Source organism: Columba livia, chromosome 7 (genome assembly GCF_036013475.1).
Source record: "Columba livia isolate bColLiv1 breed racing homer chromosome 7, bColLiv1.pat.W.v2, whole genome shotgun sequence".
In the NCBI taxonomy this organism is placed as follows: Eukaryota; Metazoa; Chordata; class Aves; order Columbiformes; family Columbidae; genus Columba; species Columba livia.
The window spans coordinates 38,890,527-38,909,696 of record NC_088608.1 but is presented as its reverse complement, the minus strand read 5'-3'; the positions used below and the strand labels follow the sequence as shown (position 1 = coordinate 38,909,696).

General features: G+C 43.3%; 1 protein-coding gene across 16 annotated transcripts in view; it reads right to left on the bottom strand.

The window, feature by feature from the left end:
- The window catches only part of PLCL1 (phospholipase C like 1 (inactive)), a 133,808-nt gene extending 118,096 nt beyond the window's left edge, over positions 1-15,712 (bottom strand). For 15 of the 16 annotated variants that reach the window (XM_065069474.1, XM_065069475.1, XM_065069467.1 and 12 more), the window contains exons 1-2: positions 14,604-15,712; positions 225-372 (exon numbers count right to left, since the gene is read on the bottom strand). In XM_065069474.1, the coding sequence (XP_064925546.1) occupies positions 225-372; positions 14,604-15,682 (1,227 nt within the window). In that variant the 5' untranslated portion in view covers positions 15,683-15,712. The remainder of the gene's footprint in view (positions 1-224; positions 373-14,603) is intronic. The other variant, XM_065069482.1, reaches the window with a different exon arrangement.
- Positions 15,713-19,170: the final 3,458 nt, after the last annotated feature.

Here is a 19,170-nt window from a genome sequence, read left to right as displayed (position 1 = left end):
GGAAGGAGAAATAATTCAGCAGTTCCAAAAGCAAAGCTAGGAAAAAACTAAGTTGCCTTGCCAACATTTGAAGAGCAGTCAGGAGAAGGTTTAAGAGACATAATTTCACATAAGCCCCTGCACTTTGAGCGCCTGACTTTGCAACCTTTCCCAAAGTGCATTTGAAAAAGCTTTCTGTGTGTAACGTACTATCAGATGGGAACTCGTGTATCAGGTAAGCTCACCTCAACTTGCAGTTTAAATGTGAAAATACATGCTACTGTTCTTGCAAGTTGTCTTTTCCCATAGAAGTGGACTGTGGGGCGATTGCTTGTAGAAAGCTGGTAAGGATCAGGGCCTGGAGCATTTGTGTTTTCTTTCTGGAGCCTGTTTCTATGGAAAAACATTTATTAAGCATATAGCCAAGAGCTGAAGAACTCCCTGGTTATCCATGTTACCCATTTGATATGCACCCACAACCCAACGACGCAAAGCAGAGCGTCCATCTCCAATTTCTGCCCTTCCCTCCAGCCCCCCAAGATCATCACTATGAAATTACGTTCTCGCCAAGCACGAACAGCAACGCAAGGGCCAGGGACGTGAAGAATCAGCTCTGCGAACCCCCGTGCTGTAGCAAACCCAGCAGAAGCTGAGCGTGGCAAGAAACAGAATGAGTAAGCAATGAGTGGGTGGCTCAATATGTTCATTTTCCTCCACTATTTCCATTTCAAGTGTCAGCTTCCCAAAATGTATTTAATTTGTACTATAAATCTTGATTCCCAAACTCTTGCCATGCTGTTCAACAAAACAGTCTGCACGTACGCATGTAAAAGGAAATATTGCACAAAACCCTAGCGACAGCAAGGGCCCTTGTATAAAATCTGTTGCAGACACATTTGCTTCTAGATCTGAAATAAAAAAGGTAAAAGGTTTTTATGGCTCTATGGCAAATCCCCCTTCCATTCTTGCTTCACTCGGCAGTTTGCACCGAGCTTTAATCCGTCAGCAAACTGCTGAATATGTTATCAAAGAGCTTCCTGTGGGCTCTTCATCACGGTTGTAGCCTCTATCATCACAATATCCTCCTAAGTCCTCATTAAAGCTCAGTATTATGTTGGAATAACAACATTCTACTACTGCTGTTACTTAATCTTTAGTATCTCCTGTAAGTGCAATAGAAATAAGGAAAAGACCATTCTGGAGGTGTCCTTCATTGTAACGTGCAGCACTCAAAGAAAAGCTCCGTGTTGTAAAAGCCAGGTGAAAAATCACTTCCCACAGTCCAAAAAGGAACAAGAGCATCTTTAAATCACTGTCCTACACTGTCTCCTACCTTGGCAATGTGTATCAACTACTTTAATCAAAGCATTGTAACTAACAGTAGAGCAATATTTAGTGAAAGGCAGGAAAACCCACTGATACAAAAGGGGGAAAAATATCCATAATGATAAATTATATACCCATCAAACCTCATTACTCACTCCAGCTGAGTGGGAGAGTGCAATTTTGCAAGCTTGTCACAGAGCGGGGTTTACCGTGTCAGCTCTAATTTTAATTGTCACTTTGCTCTGGAAACACGATACAATTGGCAAACAAATATTAAATAATGGATTGCAAACTTAACACTGTTATAATCGCAAAACCTGTTAAGCTCCTTGTGTTTATATTAAAAACCTACAATCTCTGTGCCCATCCAAATACTGGTGAAGTGAATTATTTGCAAATGTGCATGAAGCGGGCAGGCAAAGCCTGGAATTATTACTTATTATCAATACTGCGGTCAGTCCTTCAGGTGATTTTCCAGCTCAGGAATGTGCTGTTTGTGTGAAAACTGGACATTTAACGGCAATTGGTATGGAGATGAGCCCAACAGCTCAGATTTTGCTTTCATTCAAATTCTAACTTGCCGCTTATTCCTAAAAGCTTTGCCATTTCATGGCCTGAATTTCCTCACCAAGCCTATTCCACCCTTAAGATCACTGACACTGGGAAATAGCTAAGACTGCTTCACTGCCAAACGTGTGCTGTAAATTCACAAAAACTGCGATGGTTTTTATCCTGAGAGTATTAACTCACCCAACTCAAATCAGTTTTCACTGGAGCGCATAATGTTCATTTCATCTCTACAAAAACAGGCTTCTTGCCAAACGTGCGCAAGATCAAGATTATAAAGTTGCATGAAATCGTGTATATTTTCATCCTTTACACGGCATTTCCTGCATGTACTTGTACACGTGCAGCCACTTTTTTGACCAACCGAGAAAACGAGCTTCACAAAGGTAAGTCCAAATAGAATCACAGAATCATTAGGTTGGGAAAGACCTTTAAGATCATCCACCGGGGCACAGGGAAGAGTCTCTTAACATGAACCATCGTGACCCTGGAGCCAAAGACATTTCTAATCCAACATTAGAACTGACCAGTAAAACTGACAGTTGAGATAGAAGCAACCTAAATATGACATTAAGCACCCAAATGGTTTCAATGCTCTGTCTCACTCTTTATTTTAATAACTGCCCCATCCGGGAGCTCGCAGAGATAAAAGAAAGCAGGATCTGGCTTGGTCTCATAGCCATTTACATCAAATTCTGTGCGTTGACGCTGAGAGCAAAGAACAAACACACACGTACAAAAGCGGTGCTTTAAAGTCCATTGCCGTGATTACAATGAGTAATCCAAGAGCTAAGCCTCTCATTCCTCAGAGTACTCCAGTCCATACTGCATCACGCCTCAGCAAAACATACTAAGCTTCTGTTTACGTTACAGGAATTGCTTGGGTAGAAATAAAACTATTGATGAGCTATTTTTGTATGTGCAGACTAACACCTCTGTGTGTCAGTGGCAACGCTTGCTTCTTCGCTGGGACAAATCCTGGATCTACGTGGTATCGACGTTTTGCAGCAGAGAAGCATCATTTGGGACAATTGTTTCACCTTCTTTTTATAACACATTTACCTCCCCAAAAAACATTTATCTAGTCCAAACTGACTTTTATAGCAACACAATTTAATACCCCAGGCTTAGCTTTCTCTCCAAGGCTAGACACCGCTACTACAGCAGGGCCAGCGCACTGAGGTCTTTGCTACTTTATACGGCTTTGTTTGACACATTTTAAAAATCGTTAGCATCATTATTATTGTTGAGAGAGCCATGAGGAGACTAAAAGTCAATCAGAAGTGTATTACAACAAGTGGATCCAGCATCTTTTGCAGCCAGCGATCCTGAGGATGCTTCAGCGCAGGAGGAGTTATCCCTCACTGATGCCACAAGAAACCATCCTTCAGACTCAATCTCTAATTCCTCTTAGGTCAAAATACATAAACATTTTGTTAAATCACTCTCAAAAGGCCCAACTAATCATTTAAACATCTTCCTTGGGTTAACAGCCCAAAAGCAAGGTTTTGCTAAACAGGACTATTTTAATACAAACATCTAATCCATGAAAAGCCTGGAGGATTTAATTTGTAAGCAAGCCTGCAGTTATCTCCACCTCCTACTTCCACAACTAAATTGACAAAATGAAGACAGGAAAGGGAAATAATAATCCATCCATCAGCTCTGAGACCTCTCTAGGCCTTGGAAGAGTCACTGGGACAGTGTTTAGAGGAAGGTCCCAGCCAGCACAGGAAAACTGGCCTCTCCAACCCCTCTGAAAATAGAGAGAAAGAAAAAAGCAACCAGTTTCCATTGATATTTACAAGATAAACTGAGAAATAGAGCATTTCCTTTGTGTTTCCAGTTAATTGGATTTTTAAAATGTATTAATATGGAATATTAAGCTAGAATACACCTTACCTAAATTATATCTGTGTAAGAGAACTATTAACGGCATCTAAACTTAATTTGACCCAATGGTTTCTATCGGACAGGGAAGGAATTACCAGTAAACGAACCCAAGGGATGGTGTTTGTTCTAAACAATCGCACTGCATTAAATTAATGGTCACGCTGGCCAGGAAAGCAGCGCATTGCTTTACGATACCGCTTTGCAGGGCATTTGACACCCGAAGTGCTGTAGCTCCCAGGGAAAAGCGCCATTAGTGTCCTTTATGTGGAATTGAGAGACTGCCATGAAATGTTCTGCACCAACACACTGCTTAACAAAGAGGCAATAAAAATATTTACAGGGTCTACTATATCAAGGCTGGGTTGATGGGAAAATAGCTATCATAAAATGAAGCATCTGGAGGGACAGGGAGCATAAGGACTTTTCGGTACATAAACACAGCAGCTCTGGAGCGGGAAGAAAATTGAGGCGACTGGGATGGTCATTATAAGCCAGTGCGATATAAATTAGCATGAGAAAGATAAGAAATGATGCTTTTGAATAAACACCCTCTGAAAATCAGAGTGGGGGGGATCACTTAAGATCCCAGCAAGCAAACCCTGCCTGGAGGATCATGCAATATCCACCCTGCACCGCTTTTCCTTAGTGCGGTAATTAGAGGTGAGAAAACACAGCTCCCCAAATGAAACCCTCCAGGAAACACGTCCCCCTCGATTACCCAAATTGTTCCAACAGCCACTTCGGGCAGGAATCAAGAAATTGCAGATAGGACTTAAGGATTTCTCGGTGCTGGTGACAAAAGGAAAGCAATAGGAAATCAGTTATGAATAACTTGTCTTCATAAAAAGTGCCACAGTTACGGCTCTGTCAAAGTAGCAGTTAAAGCTTTTTTAATATGCTCTAAGCTCGTACCTACGCCATTTGCTTCTTCAAAGGAAAAAAAGAACTATTTTCACTAGTTCCATGTCATCCCTGGAACAGAAGGGGATGGGCGCTTTAGAGAGGGGGTTGTTTTAGCTGGTATTTCTGCACCTTTTAAAAAAAGATATGAGAGCTTTTGCATGCAAAATACACTCAGAATGAGCGTCAGGAAGAGATTAAACCAGGCTCAACTGCAGAATTTTCAATTCTCACGCTCAACTTTAACCTCCAGACCCGGGCTTTGATTTATGTGGAAAAAAAGAACACGTGCATATAAGCTTAAACATCTCTGTGTGCTGCCCACTATGTACATATAGAGTACAACTCGCTATTGAAGGCTATCAATACCCAAAATAAACTTGCAAAGGTGACGAACACAGAGAATTTGGACTTATTTAGATGTGACAATGCACTAAAATAAAGGTTTTACGGTAAATCAGACCCTCTCATAGCTAAAAGAGTCTTTGGAGAATAAAACAGGTTACCAATTCTGGCAGAATACAAATTTTTCTCCAATACATAATATACAATATCCAGCATAATGGCTGTTTGGTGCCCAACACTAAGGTTATTTCTCTTGGTGGTCTCTCTTGGGGGAGAAGGAGGTTTCATCACCCTGAATGTCTTGAGAGTGTTGAGAAAGTAATCTGCTATTTCTGTAGAAATCCATATGTCAAAGTATTTGGTAAAACAGCAGGAATAGCCATTTCATAGACAGTACATTTCCGTTCCCATGGCTGTAACCTTATAAAACAAGACATATTTGAAAAATAAAAGAGAACTACACAGATTTTAAGTGGAATAATAACTCACTGGCTTTTGCTAACAGTAGCCTCTAAGGAATGATATTTTTGCTTGGCTGCAGAAGTGATCATTCTGAAATCCCTTTCCATTTGTTTCCAAAGTAAACCCCTTGGGAAAGTTTATTTCCCTTCCTAAGAACGGCAGGTTGAGAATTTTTTTACTAATTATTTACTTATTCTTCCAATAATTCAGTACATTGTTCAATCACTGCGGCTCTTGCCATTATTTTCTATAAAACTGATCAGCATATGCTACCTATATCCTTCAGTTGTTTTCCTCATCCATTAAAATATGGATAATTGAAATCTGAAAATATTTTCAGCCTGGCGTTTTTCTTTATGGTCGGAAATTACAATTTCAAGGACCCATAAAAGACAAACCGGTTTGGAAGCTTCTTTCCAAAATAATGGAACGCCAGCAAATTTCAAAGGGAATGTGGGAAAAAAACTAAACGCACGTTTGGTGCAGCTCTAAAGGACAGAGCAGGAAAGAATGAAACGATGGGTAATTTTGCTTCCCTAGGCTGGAAAAACATATATATATATATATATATATATATATATATATATATGTATATTAACTTTTCCAGTAAGATGATGGAGAACAACTGGAAAATTCTGGTGCAAAAGCAATTCCATCAATCTGGAAAAATAAGAAACCTTAATAGCTTTGGGACACAGTTCAGCAAAACGCAAATACCAAATACTTGGATTACCATCCGAGGCTCTTCAGGTTTCCATGTTAGTTGGGAGAGTAATGTCTATATAATCTCCATCCTTATATGTCTCTTCTGTGCCTTCTCATTTCTTCCTCCAACCTTCTAATGTTGTTTTTTGGGAAGAAGCTTATAAGAAAAATAAAGCAGCGCTGAAATTTTGTCATGCTGCATAATACCCTTGTAAATGTTTAAATTAGGGGGTGTCGTATCATCCATCTTAAATGCACACAAAGCATTTCATCTGTGTCCAATGCCTTGTGTTCATTCCCAAAAAGACAAAGCATGGGGGTTTCATATCTGAAATTATCCTAACACACTTGAACTAAAGAATCACCACTATATTATTGTGGCAACAAAAACAACACAGCTTCAAGTGGGATTTCATCTGGACTTCTCTGTGTTGGTTTTGCGTCTTTAGTCAATTCATGTTGCGTTTCCCAAGAATTTCCCAGTGTAGTCAAGGCCACAGACCAAAATCAGGGAGCAGGGTTATAATGGATAATAAATTGAAAAATAACAGATCAAAAAACCATGTGCCTGAGTTGAAATTCACAGGTTGATCAACCCCGCTGTGGCTTGACCAGCCATTCCGAAACCAGCACACGCTCCCATAGGTTCACAGCAGCACCAATTTACTTCCAGCATACTGGGCAAAAACATTACTACGTGGACAAAAGGTTGCAGATTATGGGGTTTTTAACTTGACAATTGTAATTAATGATCTTCACCATTAACTGATGACCGTTTGCTTTGCGATAAAACAAAATGTTCTATTTTTAAGTGACGAGATAAGATGGAAAAAATAGGCGGGTTTGGGCATAAAATGAGGGAAAGCAGCTATTTTTAAGGGGCTATCAGACTCTGGCAAAGTTTAGAAACTCTTAATCAAGGCCTTGTTAAGTCCCACTCACCTTTCTGCCCCGTTCCCCTGCTCCACACATCCATGTTCTGTGACGCCAGTCTCCCCTGTTCCCGACTTTTAGCACCAGATATTGGCTTCACAGAATGGACACAGGGTGAAGCTTTCACACACAAATTATCCTTGCTTATAGAAAAATGGAGAAATTTTATTAAAAAATTCAACCTGGGTTTATGGCACATTTCCCCCTTCGCCGTGCCCCAGTCCAAGGGCAGGATTCTGTAGGTCCATCACTTTGTAGTTTATATTAACAGATACTCCAATAACCTCTTGTATCTGCCTGTGTTTCGGCAATAACAGACACTCCGATACCATCCTGAATCCCGCTGTGTTTTGGCACCAAGCACACACTGCAGTAATTAACACCAGCAGCACCTTCTCCAGCAGAATATTTGTATATTGTGCAATTAACTCTGTACAAGCTCTGCTTTCTCTCTCCTGTCCATACAGCCCTTCCCCTGCAAGCACGATATTGCACGACAGGCTTTAAAGCGAGCAAGAGAAGGGAATTATTTCCTAGATGTTCTCCTCTGACTCTTTGAATGTTTCTAGGCGCAGTTTCTTGGCAGTTAATGCTTCCTTCTTGCTTTTCACACCTCCCAGCAGAACGCCCAGTGGTGTCCTCGGGGAAGGAGGCACTCATACTGATCTGTAAAACCAAACATGAATCCGTCATCCTAACGAGTCAATTAATTAGGCAGCCAGGCATGGCTGGACGTGACCGCGACACTGAAAGTGGTTTCCATAGGCGGCATTTATCAGTCCTACTCGGAAAGATGCCATTCATTTACAACCACCATTCACTTGAGTTTATTTTAATTAAAAACTAATGCAAATCTTGACATAGACAACCTAGTACCGGCTTTAATTTTAGCTAAAACTCCCAATGACTTTCAGTTTAAAAAAATCAAGACTTGTCTATACGCAACTTCTTTTTAAAGAAATCCTTTTGAATAAACCATTGAAATTTGTAGAGTAGGAGGTAACTAAAAAAAGTTCTTGCCATATAGGCTAGTTATTTGGCAGTGTAAACCCTCCTCCTATACATATATCTCTGCTGCAATGCTGAATTAAAATAGTCTTCTTTTGCTTTTGGAAAAAAGTTGTATTTCACAATAGTTACCCAGTTTAGCTCTCGGCTTCACTAAAGGAAACAACATTACCATTTTCTGCTGCTCAAATTATGTAATAATGCAAAATTTAGCCTAAAAAGTCAATTTAACGTGTTCTGGGAGTTTCTATTAGCATGCAAAGAATAGGATACATACAAAGATAGATGGGTGGGGAGATAATAAACTGAGCAACTGGAACTATGTTCTGTAGAGCCCACAGATACCCAGACATGTGAACACTTCAGTGTTTTCCTTGAACGATATTTGGAGAGCAGTGCAATATGTGCTTCTGGCTGCAATACATCACAGCACAAGCCAGAGACATTCTGTGATCCCTCAGTAAGTGTGCAGAGAGGTAAACAAATTACACGACATTTCAAATGAAATAAGAAATGTCTGGATTATACCACACCTGCACCACATAAACGGTGCGTCCCAGCACGGGGTCGTGTCTTCTGCCCCACAACTGCCCAAAAAGAACATAGAAAATGCCGTAATCATTTCAGGTTAGAAAGCAAATCTTTCCTCTCCTTGCCCAGGGAACGGAACGTGGTGCCCACACTGTTCCTTTCACATCCTCACATTTCTAAAAACGATGCCAAGGGCCCTTGCAATAGGATATAGCTCCATTTATTCCAGCTGAGAGCTGAGCATCTTTGGCAAAGTTAAAAGCCGGTCTGAGGGAAATAAGCAGCTTTGCAGAGAGGGCTAAGTGGAAGCCAGACAGCAGCTACACGCCAGTTTTCTTAAGAAAGCCAAGAAAAACGTACAGTCCTCTCCTATTTGGGAGGCAAGACACTGCTGTAGGGTCTGAATGTGCTCTTAAGCTCCGGGGTTTTTACTTGACAAAGTGGTAAATGGCATCATCCACCCCACATCAGCTTGGATTGAACTGCAAGTTGGGGCATTCGCCCTCAGAAAGGTAGGCCAAGGGACATGGATTTCACCACCACACATGAAGGTGGGCCCTGTCGGGCTCTGTCAGGCCCTGTGCCTCCCTCTCATCCAGAAAGACAGAGCAAAAAAGCCTTGAATACGAGCAGAATGGGTGACATTCAGCACACAGACCCCACAGCCAGGCAAGCAGCTCACAACAAGTGCATCTGTTTATTAAGCCATCTCTTCTTTTTTCTCAGCTCTAATAGCAACTTAACTTTTTTTTTCGGTGTGTTTCTAATAAGAGCAACTGTTATCTGGAAATAATCCCCTAAAAGTCATTCTTCAGCAGTAATGTTGCTCGGGTTTAACGTAATACAGTTTTGACGAACAAACCTCGCCTAGGTCAACGTAGGATCAGCATAATTAAATTAACAACTGGTTAGTGATCAGGTATTTGTGCTCAACCCAATCCTTCCTCTGTCGATGGCAATGGGAAAATTGCCACTGATTTCGGAGACTGCAGAATTCTTGTTTCCACTCAAAATCCGCATCGCTTCAGGGAGTAAGTGCCACTGTGCATCATAACACTCGCAGAAAGAAATTTGCAGGCTATATATACTGTGACTTGCATTTGCAAATCACACAACTGATTTTACATAACACTGGAAGCCGAGACTCCCTTCAGGGTCCATCCACCCGGATCGCCCAGAACAAATCTGTCCTCACCCCAGCACCAACACTCGGGTCTGGGCTCCATCACCACAGAACACAAAACCTCCGCACAATGTCCTTTTTCAGACATTTAATGAGCTCCAATGTCTATTTTTTAAGACAGCGCTCACAGAATTTTTTGTTGCAGTATTTATATGAGGTAGCCTGGAGGTGTGTCATACTTCAATGGAATAGAGTTCTTCTATTAAACTGTTACGTTTGTTAAATTAATTTGATATGCTCCTACATAATCTCATTTGGAAAAGGCAAAGAGATCTTGCAGTGATTCATGGTGCTCTCTCCTGATAGCCCTGGCTTGAAGAGATCAGCAGTTACTTCAGCTGAGCAAAATGCAACTTCTAATCGGGTATTTATGAAAATGGCTATGAAAATAATTTAAAAGAACAACAAAAAATAGAATCCCGTGGCTCTTCCAAGCAGAAGTACAGCTTGTAAAGGTATTTAATGCAAGAACTCATCTACATGTACCATGAGTTGCCTATACTATATTTTGAAAACATCTAAGGAGGAAATCCTGTGCATTTTATTCAAGCAACTCCTTTTCTGTTGTTTTCCCCAAACAGTACCTGAAAGAGCTACATAAGATAAACATTTTTTGCATCTTACAATCAATCCAGATTAGCAATCCATCAAAACTGCCTGATGAACTCAAACCAGGCGATGCCCACCCACGATACGATACACAGAACTACATCCAAATTACGCTGAAGGATCACAGCTCAACACAAGCTTGACAGGCTTTGGGTACATAAAACTACAAACCACAAGCACTATACAGCTCAGGAGGAGAATCAAACCTCCACTCTATACATTTACAGCTAGAATATTTTTTAAAGTCCTCTCAGTACAGTAGCAAAGTAACAATATTGTGATGTCAGTTACCTTGCATACCTCGATGCTCCTTTAAATAGGCACTACCTGATGAATACTGCCCAAAATAATCCCAGGGTTAATTTTCTTCATGTAAGTGGCTCTGGAACTAGAATACTTATCTCTGTTTGATTCCAGTTAATTACTTAAATTAAGACCTGCACACAATGGTTGGAGACTTTCAACTTAATAAATACATGTGTTAACAATGAACCACGACTAATCATTAGAATAACCTCAGTAATTTAAACATGCTTCAGAAAGGGGCTCAATAATGACTAAAACTGCAACTTTCTGACATAAACACACCCCACCCAGCAGACAGTATTGTACATATAAGTAGACTTCAAAACCAAAAATGTTTATGATACGGAAAGATTTAAGAACAAGGTTTTGACTGTAAATACACTTCTACATCAATACGTACAAAGATACCGGTCATCAGAACTTGTTAGTCTTTGGTAAAGTCACTTAGTCTTTTGCAGAACTTCACTTTTTAATCAAGTCCCAATAGCTCCTAAACTGTTTTGCATGTCAAAACCTCCAAGTCATATTGGGTAAAAGAAAAAAAAATAAGCTAGAATACACGTGTAATGAAAAGCTATATTAATCAGCATTCCCCATTTCTTAGGAAAATCAACGAGGTACTACCAAAAATTAGACCTACCAGGTGCATCCTGCAAAGCAAAAACTGTACCGGTTGGGTTACGAGCATCACCACAGAGGGTGCAATATTGGTTCTACAGAAACTGCATTTTCACACCTACCATGGGGAACAGCGCAAAAACAAAATGCCATTAGCTCAACTCAACCATTTTTATTACAGATGGAGTTGATCTCATGGGAACTACAAAATGTATAACGTATTATCAGAAGGACCAGGGTTTGCATCTCTGCACGGATAGGAAAACTGGGTTTTATTAACAGCTGCTGAACATATCTGGAAAGCAGCAGAAAGCATTCCTCACCGCCGCTCTGCCCACCAGCACCAGTGCGCCAACACAACATCATTTCTCATCGTTATTTATGTCCTTCTGCAAAACAGTGCACATAGCATACTTGAGAAACAAATCAACCAGTATCACCCAGTTCATCACTTATTCCTGACCAAAACAGCTCCTACGTCTTACCTAGAAAACCTATCAAACAACTGCCAGAACCCTGGTTGCAGATCCCTGGACTCGCTGGCATCCTACAGAAAAGATACTGTCCCTCCAGCTGGAAAAAGGTCACCTGTAGGTGGAAGATATACCCAAATAATCTGGACTATTACGGCCCTGCATGGAAAGGCACCACAAACACAACGCTATTGTCGATCTCTACCCACACGTTTAATGAGATCACCGGTCGTGTGTCACATTATATGGAATGGACTGACGAGAAAATGACTCCAGAGTCAGCAGTCGGCATAACAGACAAATTCACAATATGCCCTGGATGTAGGTTGTTGAGGTTTGGGTTTTTTGAAAGTATTAACTCAAGTCAGTGTAAAGGCTCCAAGTCCTCCTCGAGCAGAAGTTAACTTAAATAACTTTTTAGTTGAGCGCAGAGATGGCTGGGAATTGAAATTATTGTATTCTGTGGCAAATCCAACCATCAGAAACAGAAGGTCTAAATTAAACATGAAGAATTCCAAGAAATCTAATGGAAAGAAGCCTTCAGCTATTATTAATCGACTGGCTTGGCCACGAGGTACATGTTAAAAGGCTCAGCAGCATGTGTGAGCGACTCTGGGCCTGCACCGCAGAATAATACCTGTAAGAAACTTCTCTGGCAAAGCTCAGATCCCCAAAAAGCATAAGATGTTGGTTTTTTTAATCTTAATTCCATCTAAAATTTGCATTCGCCACTTGACGAACATGTCCTAGGACATCAGAAATTCCTGAAGGTTGCAGACAAATAGTTTTTTTAATTCCTATCCCAAGTTTAAAGTGTTACCCATTCACTAGTATAATGCCAAAGGAAAACTGAAATTCAAAACGCTTTTGTACATCACTGAGACAACCTTGTGGGAAAATAAATGTAATATTCTGTCTGGGGTCCAGACAATGTGCCTGAGAGATGCACAATGCACAAATTCTCAAGTTCATGTACTTGCTGTCAGACACAACCGTGTTATCTAACTTAATTCACCATCTTAATAACTAAATTTAGTATGTTTTTCATTCCATTTCTACCATAACACCATTCCAGACCCTTATTGTGATTGAGATAATTGTCTAGTTTGCAGACTGGATCTGTGCATAGGAGTTATTTGTTCTAAAAGTGATGCTGTACCAGAAATCAAGTTTTCCCTCATACAGTATTCAATCTATTGCCCTTATCAGCCCACCCTAGTTATCTTTCTTTGCACCCACTCCAGTTTGAACACCGCATTCCTAAGCACAGGAAACTGAGTTCACCCCGTGGTTTCAGATGAGGCTTTACCAGTTCCTTAGATAACAACATCAATACTTTCTTATCTCCATCAGAAATCTCTCTGCGGATAAACACCACCTCAGGATGGGTCATTATCACTCCCCATAGTATTGCTAAACATCAACCTGTAGTAAAAATGCTACCCACTCATCAACACTTATCTACCATTTGTGGCATTAAAACGTAACTACCACGCAGCACTGGTACAGTCTGTAAAAACAATGATATGTCCTCTAATTTAAATCCAAGATTGTGTCTTTACAATTTTTGAAACCTTCAAACAATCCCAAGGGAAAATACCATTTCCATACCAGAACACTTAGAGAACTTTAGTCCCGATTTAGTAAAGCATTTATGTAACGTCAGATTGGAAGCATTCCCATCACATCCAGTGGATGCCTTTAGAAGACTAAAACCACGCTTCAATGCTTCGTCGGCCTTAATGGGTTAATATTTCAAGGTGCAAATTTCAAAGGATCCTCGAGGCTCTTTTGCACTGGTCTCCTCTGAATGTTAAAGCTTTAAAATGCAAAACAAAAAGCAAATAATCTTGTTTACGCGTTCCTCCTTTGAATGGATACGCCGAGCTCTAAGAGCTGAGCATGTGTTCCCTGCTCCTTGCCGTGAGCCAGAGCGCTGCCTTCGCACATTTACACAAGCGAAATCTCGTTTTCCCGATGCCTTCCAAGTGCAAATCACTACGCGGGGACCACGTGTGACCATATGCTAAATTAAGTTTCCCAGGAGACTTCATTCATCATCTCCCGAGAAACTACCGATGAGCCTACGCACTTGCAAGGAGATACCATTTCATTCGAAAACACTTAGTTTATTCTTAAAAATTACACTGCGGGGAGAAGGGGATGTAAAAATAATCATAAGGCTATTTCCCTTACCAGATTATAACAAAGACGGAGGCTTTTAAGGTCACGCTCGACCTGTTAATGTCACACAGAGGGTGTTAAACACACGGTTTGCTCCGTAGCAATCTGTACTACATCCAGCCTTCAAACACGCCTTCTGTTAATTTGTGACACTGCATATTTTGCTACTCGAGAGCAAAGAAACCCATCGCTGCAGAAGCTATTTATTCTGCCTCCAGGTGTTTCATAAATATTAAATAAGCACAGACACGAGCTGCTACACAAAAACTTTACAAGTCCTTGGGAGTTGCGAAATCCCCGAGGCAAGCGGGAGCGCGGGGGGGACCCGGACATCCCCGCACAGCCCCGCTCCCCCGGGACCGACCGGCCGCTCTGCGCCCTCGGCAGCCCCGGGAGCTCTGGGGGGACAGCGCCGCAGCCCCGTTCCCCTGGTCGGCACAGCTGCTTCACCTGCCGCTCCCCGGCGGGTTCCCACCCCGGAGCATCCCCAGCCGCCCCGCACCGGAGAACGGCTCCAGCCCGGGCAACCCGGCGGCGGCGGGACCCGCGGGAAGCTCCCTGGCGGGGCAGCCCGCCCTTACCTTGATGATGCTGCTCCTCCGCGGGGTGGCCTTGGCCGCCTCCAGCAGGCAGGCGTCCGGGTCGGGGGCTCCCAGGCTGCTGCCGGCCAAGCGCTCGGCGGCACCGACGGCCGAGACGCCGCTGCGGCGCTCCCGCCTTCTGCCCGGGGCGTCCAGCGCAGCCGGCTCGGGCTCCTCCTCGGCACTGGGAGCGGCACGGCCCGCCGGCGCCGGCTCCCTGCCGCCGGCAGCCTCTGCCATCGCCGCGCCGAGCGGTGGCAACTTCCCCGGGGCGCGCACACACACACACACGGACGGCGTCCCGCGGCGCTCCCCTCACGGCACGGCGGCGGGGGCGCCAACTTTCCCCGGAGGGGCCATCCCCGACCGCCGCCGCTGCTGCTGCTGCTGAGCGTGCCCGCGCGGGGCTCCGCAGCCCCCCGGTGCTGCAGGCACGGGGAGAGCGGCGGCGCCGAGTGCTGGGGCGGCGGGGCCGTGCGCCCGGCGGGCGCGGCTGCGGGCAGCGCGCAGGAAGTGCCGCCGCGGCACCGCTGTGTTGTGACAGGAGCCGGGCGTGTTTTGACTGGCGGCGTTGACGGACAGGGCGCCGGGCCACTCAGCGCTGCGGTTGCCCCCCGGGGCTGCGGCGGCGGCCAATAGGCGTGGCGGGGGGCGTGTTCGCGGGACGCCTGGATACGCGCTCTGGGCGGCCCGCGGCGGCAGGTAGGGCTGTGGAACAGCACCCGGCAAAGCGGGGCGGATCGGGCTGTCCGTACGCTCTCTTCTGTCCGTGAGGGGCGTGTGGAGACGGCCCCGTGTGTGTTTTGGGAAGGTTTGGGCTGCTCCCGCGTCAGGGTAAAAACCGCGTGTGAAGAAAGGGGATGCAGGTTACCTTCCCTGCTGCGGCGGTTGTGCGGAGGCACCGGCTGAGGAGCGGCAGGGACTGCGGTCAGCGAGGGAGCGCGGCCCCGGCAGCCGCGGTGTGAACGGAACGCCGTGCTCAGGCCCCAGATGCTGAGGGCGGGCGAGCTCAGCGGGTGCGAGGCGTGAGGGGTGTGTCGCAAAAAAAAACAGCAAAGGCTCACGCTGGGATCCCGCATCGCTTGAAGATGAGCCCAAAACCCCCCGAATCACGCGGGGCTGCGATTTCGCCGCCATCTCCCCTCAGCTCGCTGCCCTGACGGCCGCCGGCCCGGGGCGCGTCCCGCACCCGCCGCGCCCCGCACGGCCCCCGCTGCGCAGCCAACACCGCCCCCTGGCGGCGCGGGGCGGCAGGGCCGGTTCCCGCGCTTCGCTCCCGCCGGTTCCCGCGCTTCGCCCCCCCGGCGGGAGACCTCAGGAGAAGGGAAAAATCAAAAGAAAGCAGGCTGCTGATGAAGAGGTTATATAGAAAGGTGAAAAATAGGTGGGGTGAGGCTGGAGCAGCTGTTAGACGCTGGAGATGTCAGTCCTCAAAAACTACAGCTGTTGGCTTGACGGGCAGTAAGACTCAGTGGAAAACATCATTTCTTTCTCATTTCTAAAGTAATATATTGTGCTGGGCACCTCTTGGTAGTCAGTGATGAAGGAGGAAAGGGTGAGAAAGAACTATCTTACGGCAAGCAGTCATTAGCTACTAACAAATGCCTAGCTACGGGACATATTTACCACTTAAAAGACGTGAACCTTCACATATATACCCAAAATATATATAATATTTGTAATTCCATGTAAAACAAAACTTCTGTCAAGGTTACCATGTCATTTATTGCATTCAACACAAAAAGTTGCTAATTGAGGGACAGAGTTAAATACCACTGAACTTTTTTTATTAGGCTGCATCTACATTTGATGTAAAAAATATGTCGTAATACTTGTAATAACAGTTGTTTTGTTTGTTTGTTTTTCAGTGAGAAAGGCCTCAAAATAAGTAACCCTAAAAAAGATGCAAAACATTCACATTGAAGAAACATTTATCTTAAAAAATACTGGAGAGAAAAGACTGGAAAGGGACTGGAGGACTCAACCCCGTTGTACAAGAGAGAGAACACGATACCAGGTCATTGCAACAAATAGGGGAAAAAAATAAAGAAGAAACAAAGCTGATGGTTACATATCCGCATACTGTCCCATAGACTGACTTATGACCAGTTTAAAGACAATGGAAAAGGTAATTACCATGCAGTATGTTATCAGAGGGAATTATTACTTCATGTAGAAATACACTGAAGCGTATTCATATATTGTGTGAGATCATATGAAGTTTAACCACTGGTTTTACACTAAAAGTGCTTGGGTAGAAAGTAAAAAAAAAATCATGATTGCTTGGTGATAAGTGCATTTAACAGGTTTCCATATTCGGTTTTGAAACAATCTGATGCAGCCCATTGTACAAAGACACCACAGTGTCCTCTACAATTACTTGAGACAAATTTTCAAGAACAGTCAAGGAAAGGCAAGATGATAGATAAAAAAATCTATTTGTGTTTGCCTGAACACATGAGTCAGCAAGTGCCTGCAGTGTCTATTTTAATGTGTTTTTTTGTACACTCAACTTACTCCATCCACGAGGCACACAATTGTTCCTGAGTGGGTGTATTTTGTATAATAAAGCAGCAGAAAATGCAGTTGTCTTGGAGCCGTGCTGGAGTATAGCTTACATAAGCCATTAGTTTCCACCCAGACGGGGCATTTTGGGAAGCTCTTCAAATCAAGTGTTGTGCTGGGAGTGGTGCTCCTGCACCGACTGACCGTGCCTGATGAAGTGTAAAAACCAACATGTTTTCCTGTGTTGGGAACAGCTAATTTGCAAGACCAGGAAAAAGCAACAGGGAACGAGTTGTGATTTCTTCAAGTGTGCATTCGCAATTATAGCAAATCATAATTCATTTTAGAATTTATGAGGTTTATGCAAAGCTATTGATGAGAAAGTGTATTGCTAGGTAATTCTTCAGGTCTCAGTGGTTACCGTGTCTCATTTTGCTTTTATATCCTGCATATGATATTACAAAACAAAAAGCGTATTAATGATATCATTTATTTATACAAAGCGGTACTTGTTGCTAAGCTTCACTCAGGTTTTGGCAAAACAACCCCAAGTCATATCTTGCCTGTAAAACTATTATTAAGCTTTTAAGCTGGAAAGAATAAAAGAAAGGCAAATTACAGTCAGTATGAAGCAAATATAGTCAAAAGGTCATAATATTTAATTTCAAACCTACTGCATATGTTTTCAAGTTCTGTACGATTTTAAAAATATTTGCACTAATTGAATCAATGCCTCCGAATTTTTTTGTTAATTCTCATTTTCTCTTGCCCCCGACTTTGTTGAAAAAGCCTCACTAACAGAACTTATTTTCTACGTAGTATCATTGTTCATTGTGGTTTAACCCCAGCTGGCAACTCAGCCCCATGCAGCTGCTCACTCAGTCCTTCCTGGTGCGATGGGGGAGAGAATCAGAAGAGTGAAAGTGAGAAAACTCATCGGTTGAGATAAAGACAGTTTCGTAGGTAAAGCAAAAGCCACGCACACAAGCAAAGCACAACAAGGGATTCAGTCCCTGCTCCCCATGTCAGTCTCAGCCATCTCCAGGAAAGCCGGGATACATCACACATAATGGTGACTGAGAAGACGAACATCACTCCCTTCCTTCTTCTCCCCGCCAAATATAAACTGAGCACGACGTCAAATGGGATGGAATGTCCCCTTGGCCAGTTTGGGTCACCCATCCCGGCTGTGTCCCCTTCCAGCTCCTTGTGCACTTGGTGCACCCTGAGAAGTCCTTGACCACTACCCAGCAACAACTAAAATGTCAGCATATTATTAACATTATTCTCATTCTGGATCACAAACACAGCATCATGCCAGCTACTAGGAATAAAATTAACTCTATCCCAGCCAAAACCAGGACAATTCGTCTTCTCTAACTTAACAAGATGTACTCCTGTGATATGACTCAGTCTTAATGATGTTTTTCTTCCAGCTGAAGTCACTAATTAATTCTTTTCACCACCTGATAGTACTTTCAGGCTAATCCAGTGGTTTTAATAACCACAGTTATGGAAGATTTTTTGCCAATTCTTTGCTCTGAGGGATAATCCTTTATTTTAGCAGCATTGTTTGCCCAAATAGATATGCCAATTAAGTATGAGAAAGGGTAAAATCAGAACCTCAGCTAGGTCGTGTTTAATCCTATTTCACAGCCACTACTTCCTATCTAGACACACGCCCAAGCCCTTGGAGTGGAATGTATTGATTTCCAAGTGGTGATCAGTGCATGTGGCAATCACTACAAAGTTAGTGAACACCACAATTAACGTTAGTGGTCCCAGTGCATCAGAATTTTTCTATGGGAAGATGGTAAAATGCCATGTGTTGCCTTGTTTTTGCAAACAATTTTGATTTTTCAAGGGTAGATGTTTGACAAGAATCCATTTCCCTTACATAAGCAAAGAACCACAACATGAGTTGTGATTCACATTTTTGGCCGCCTTCAAATTTTTGGCCAAAGTGATTGAAGCTTGGGAAGTTAACAAATCATTGAAAATAAAGTTTTTAATGGACAGCTAATGCCAGAAGTGTTGCTACAACCTGGGCAAAATAGAGTTT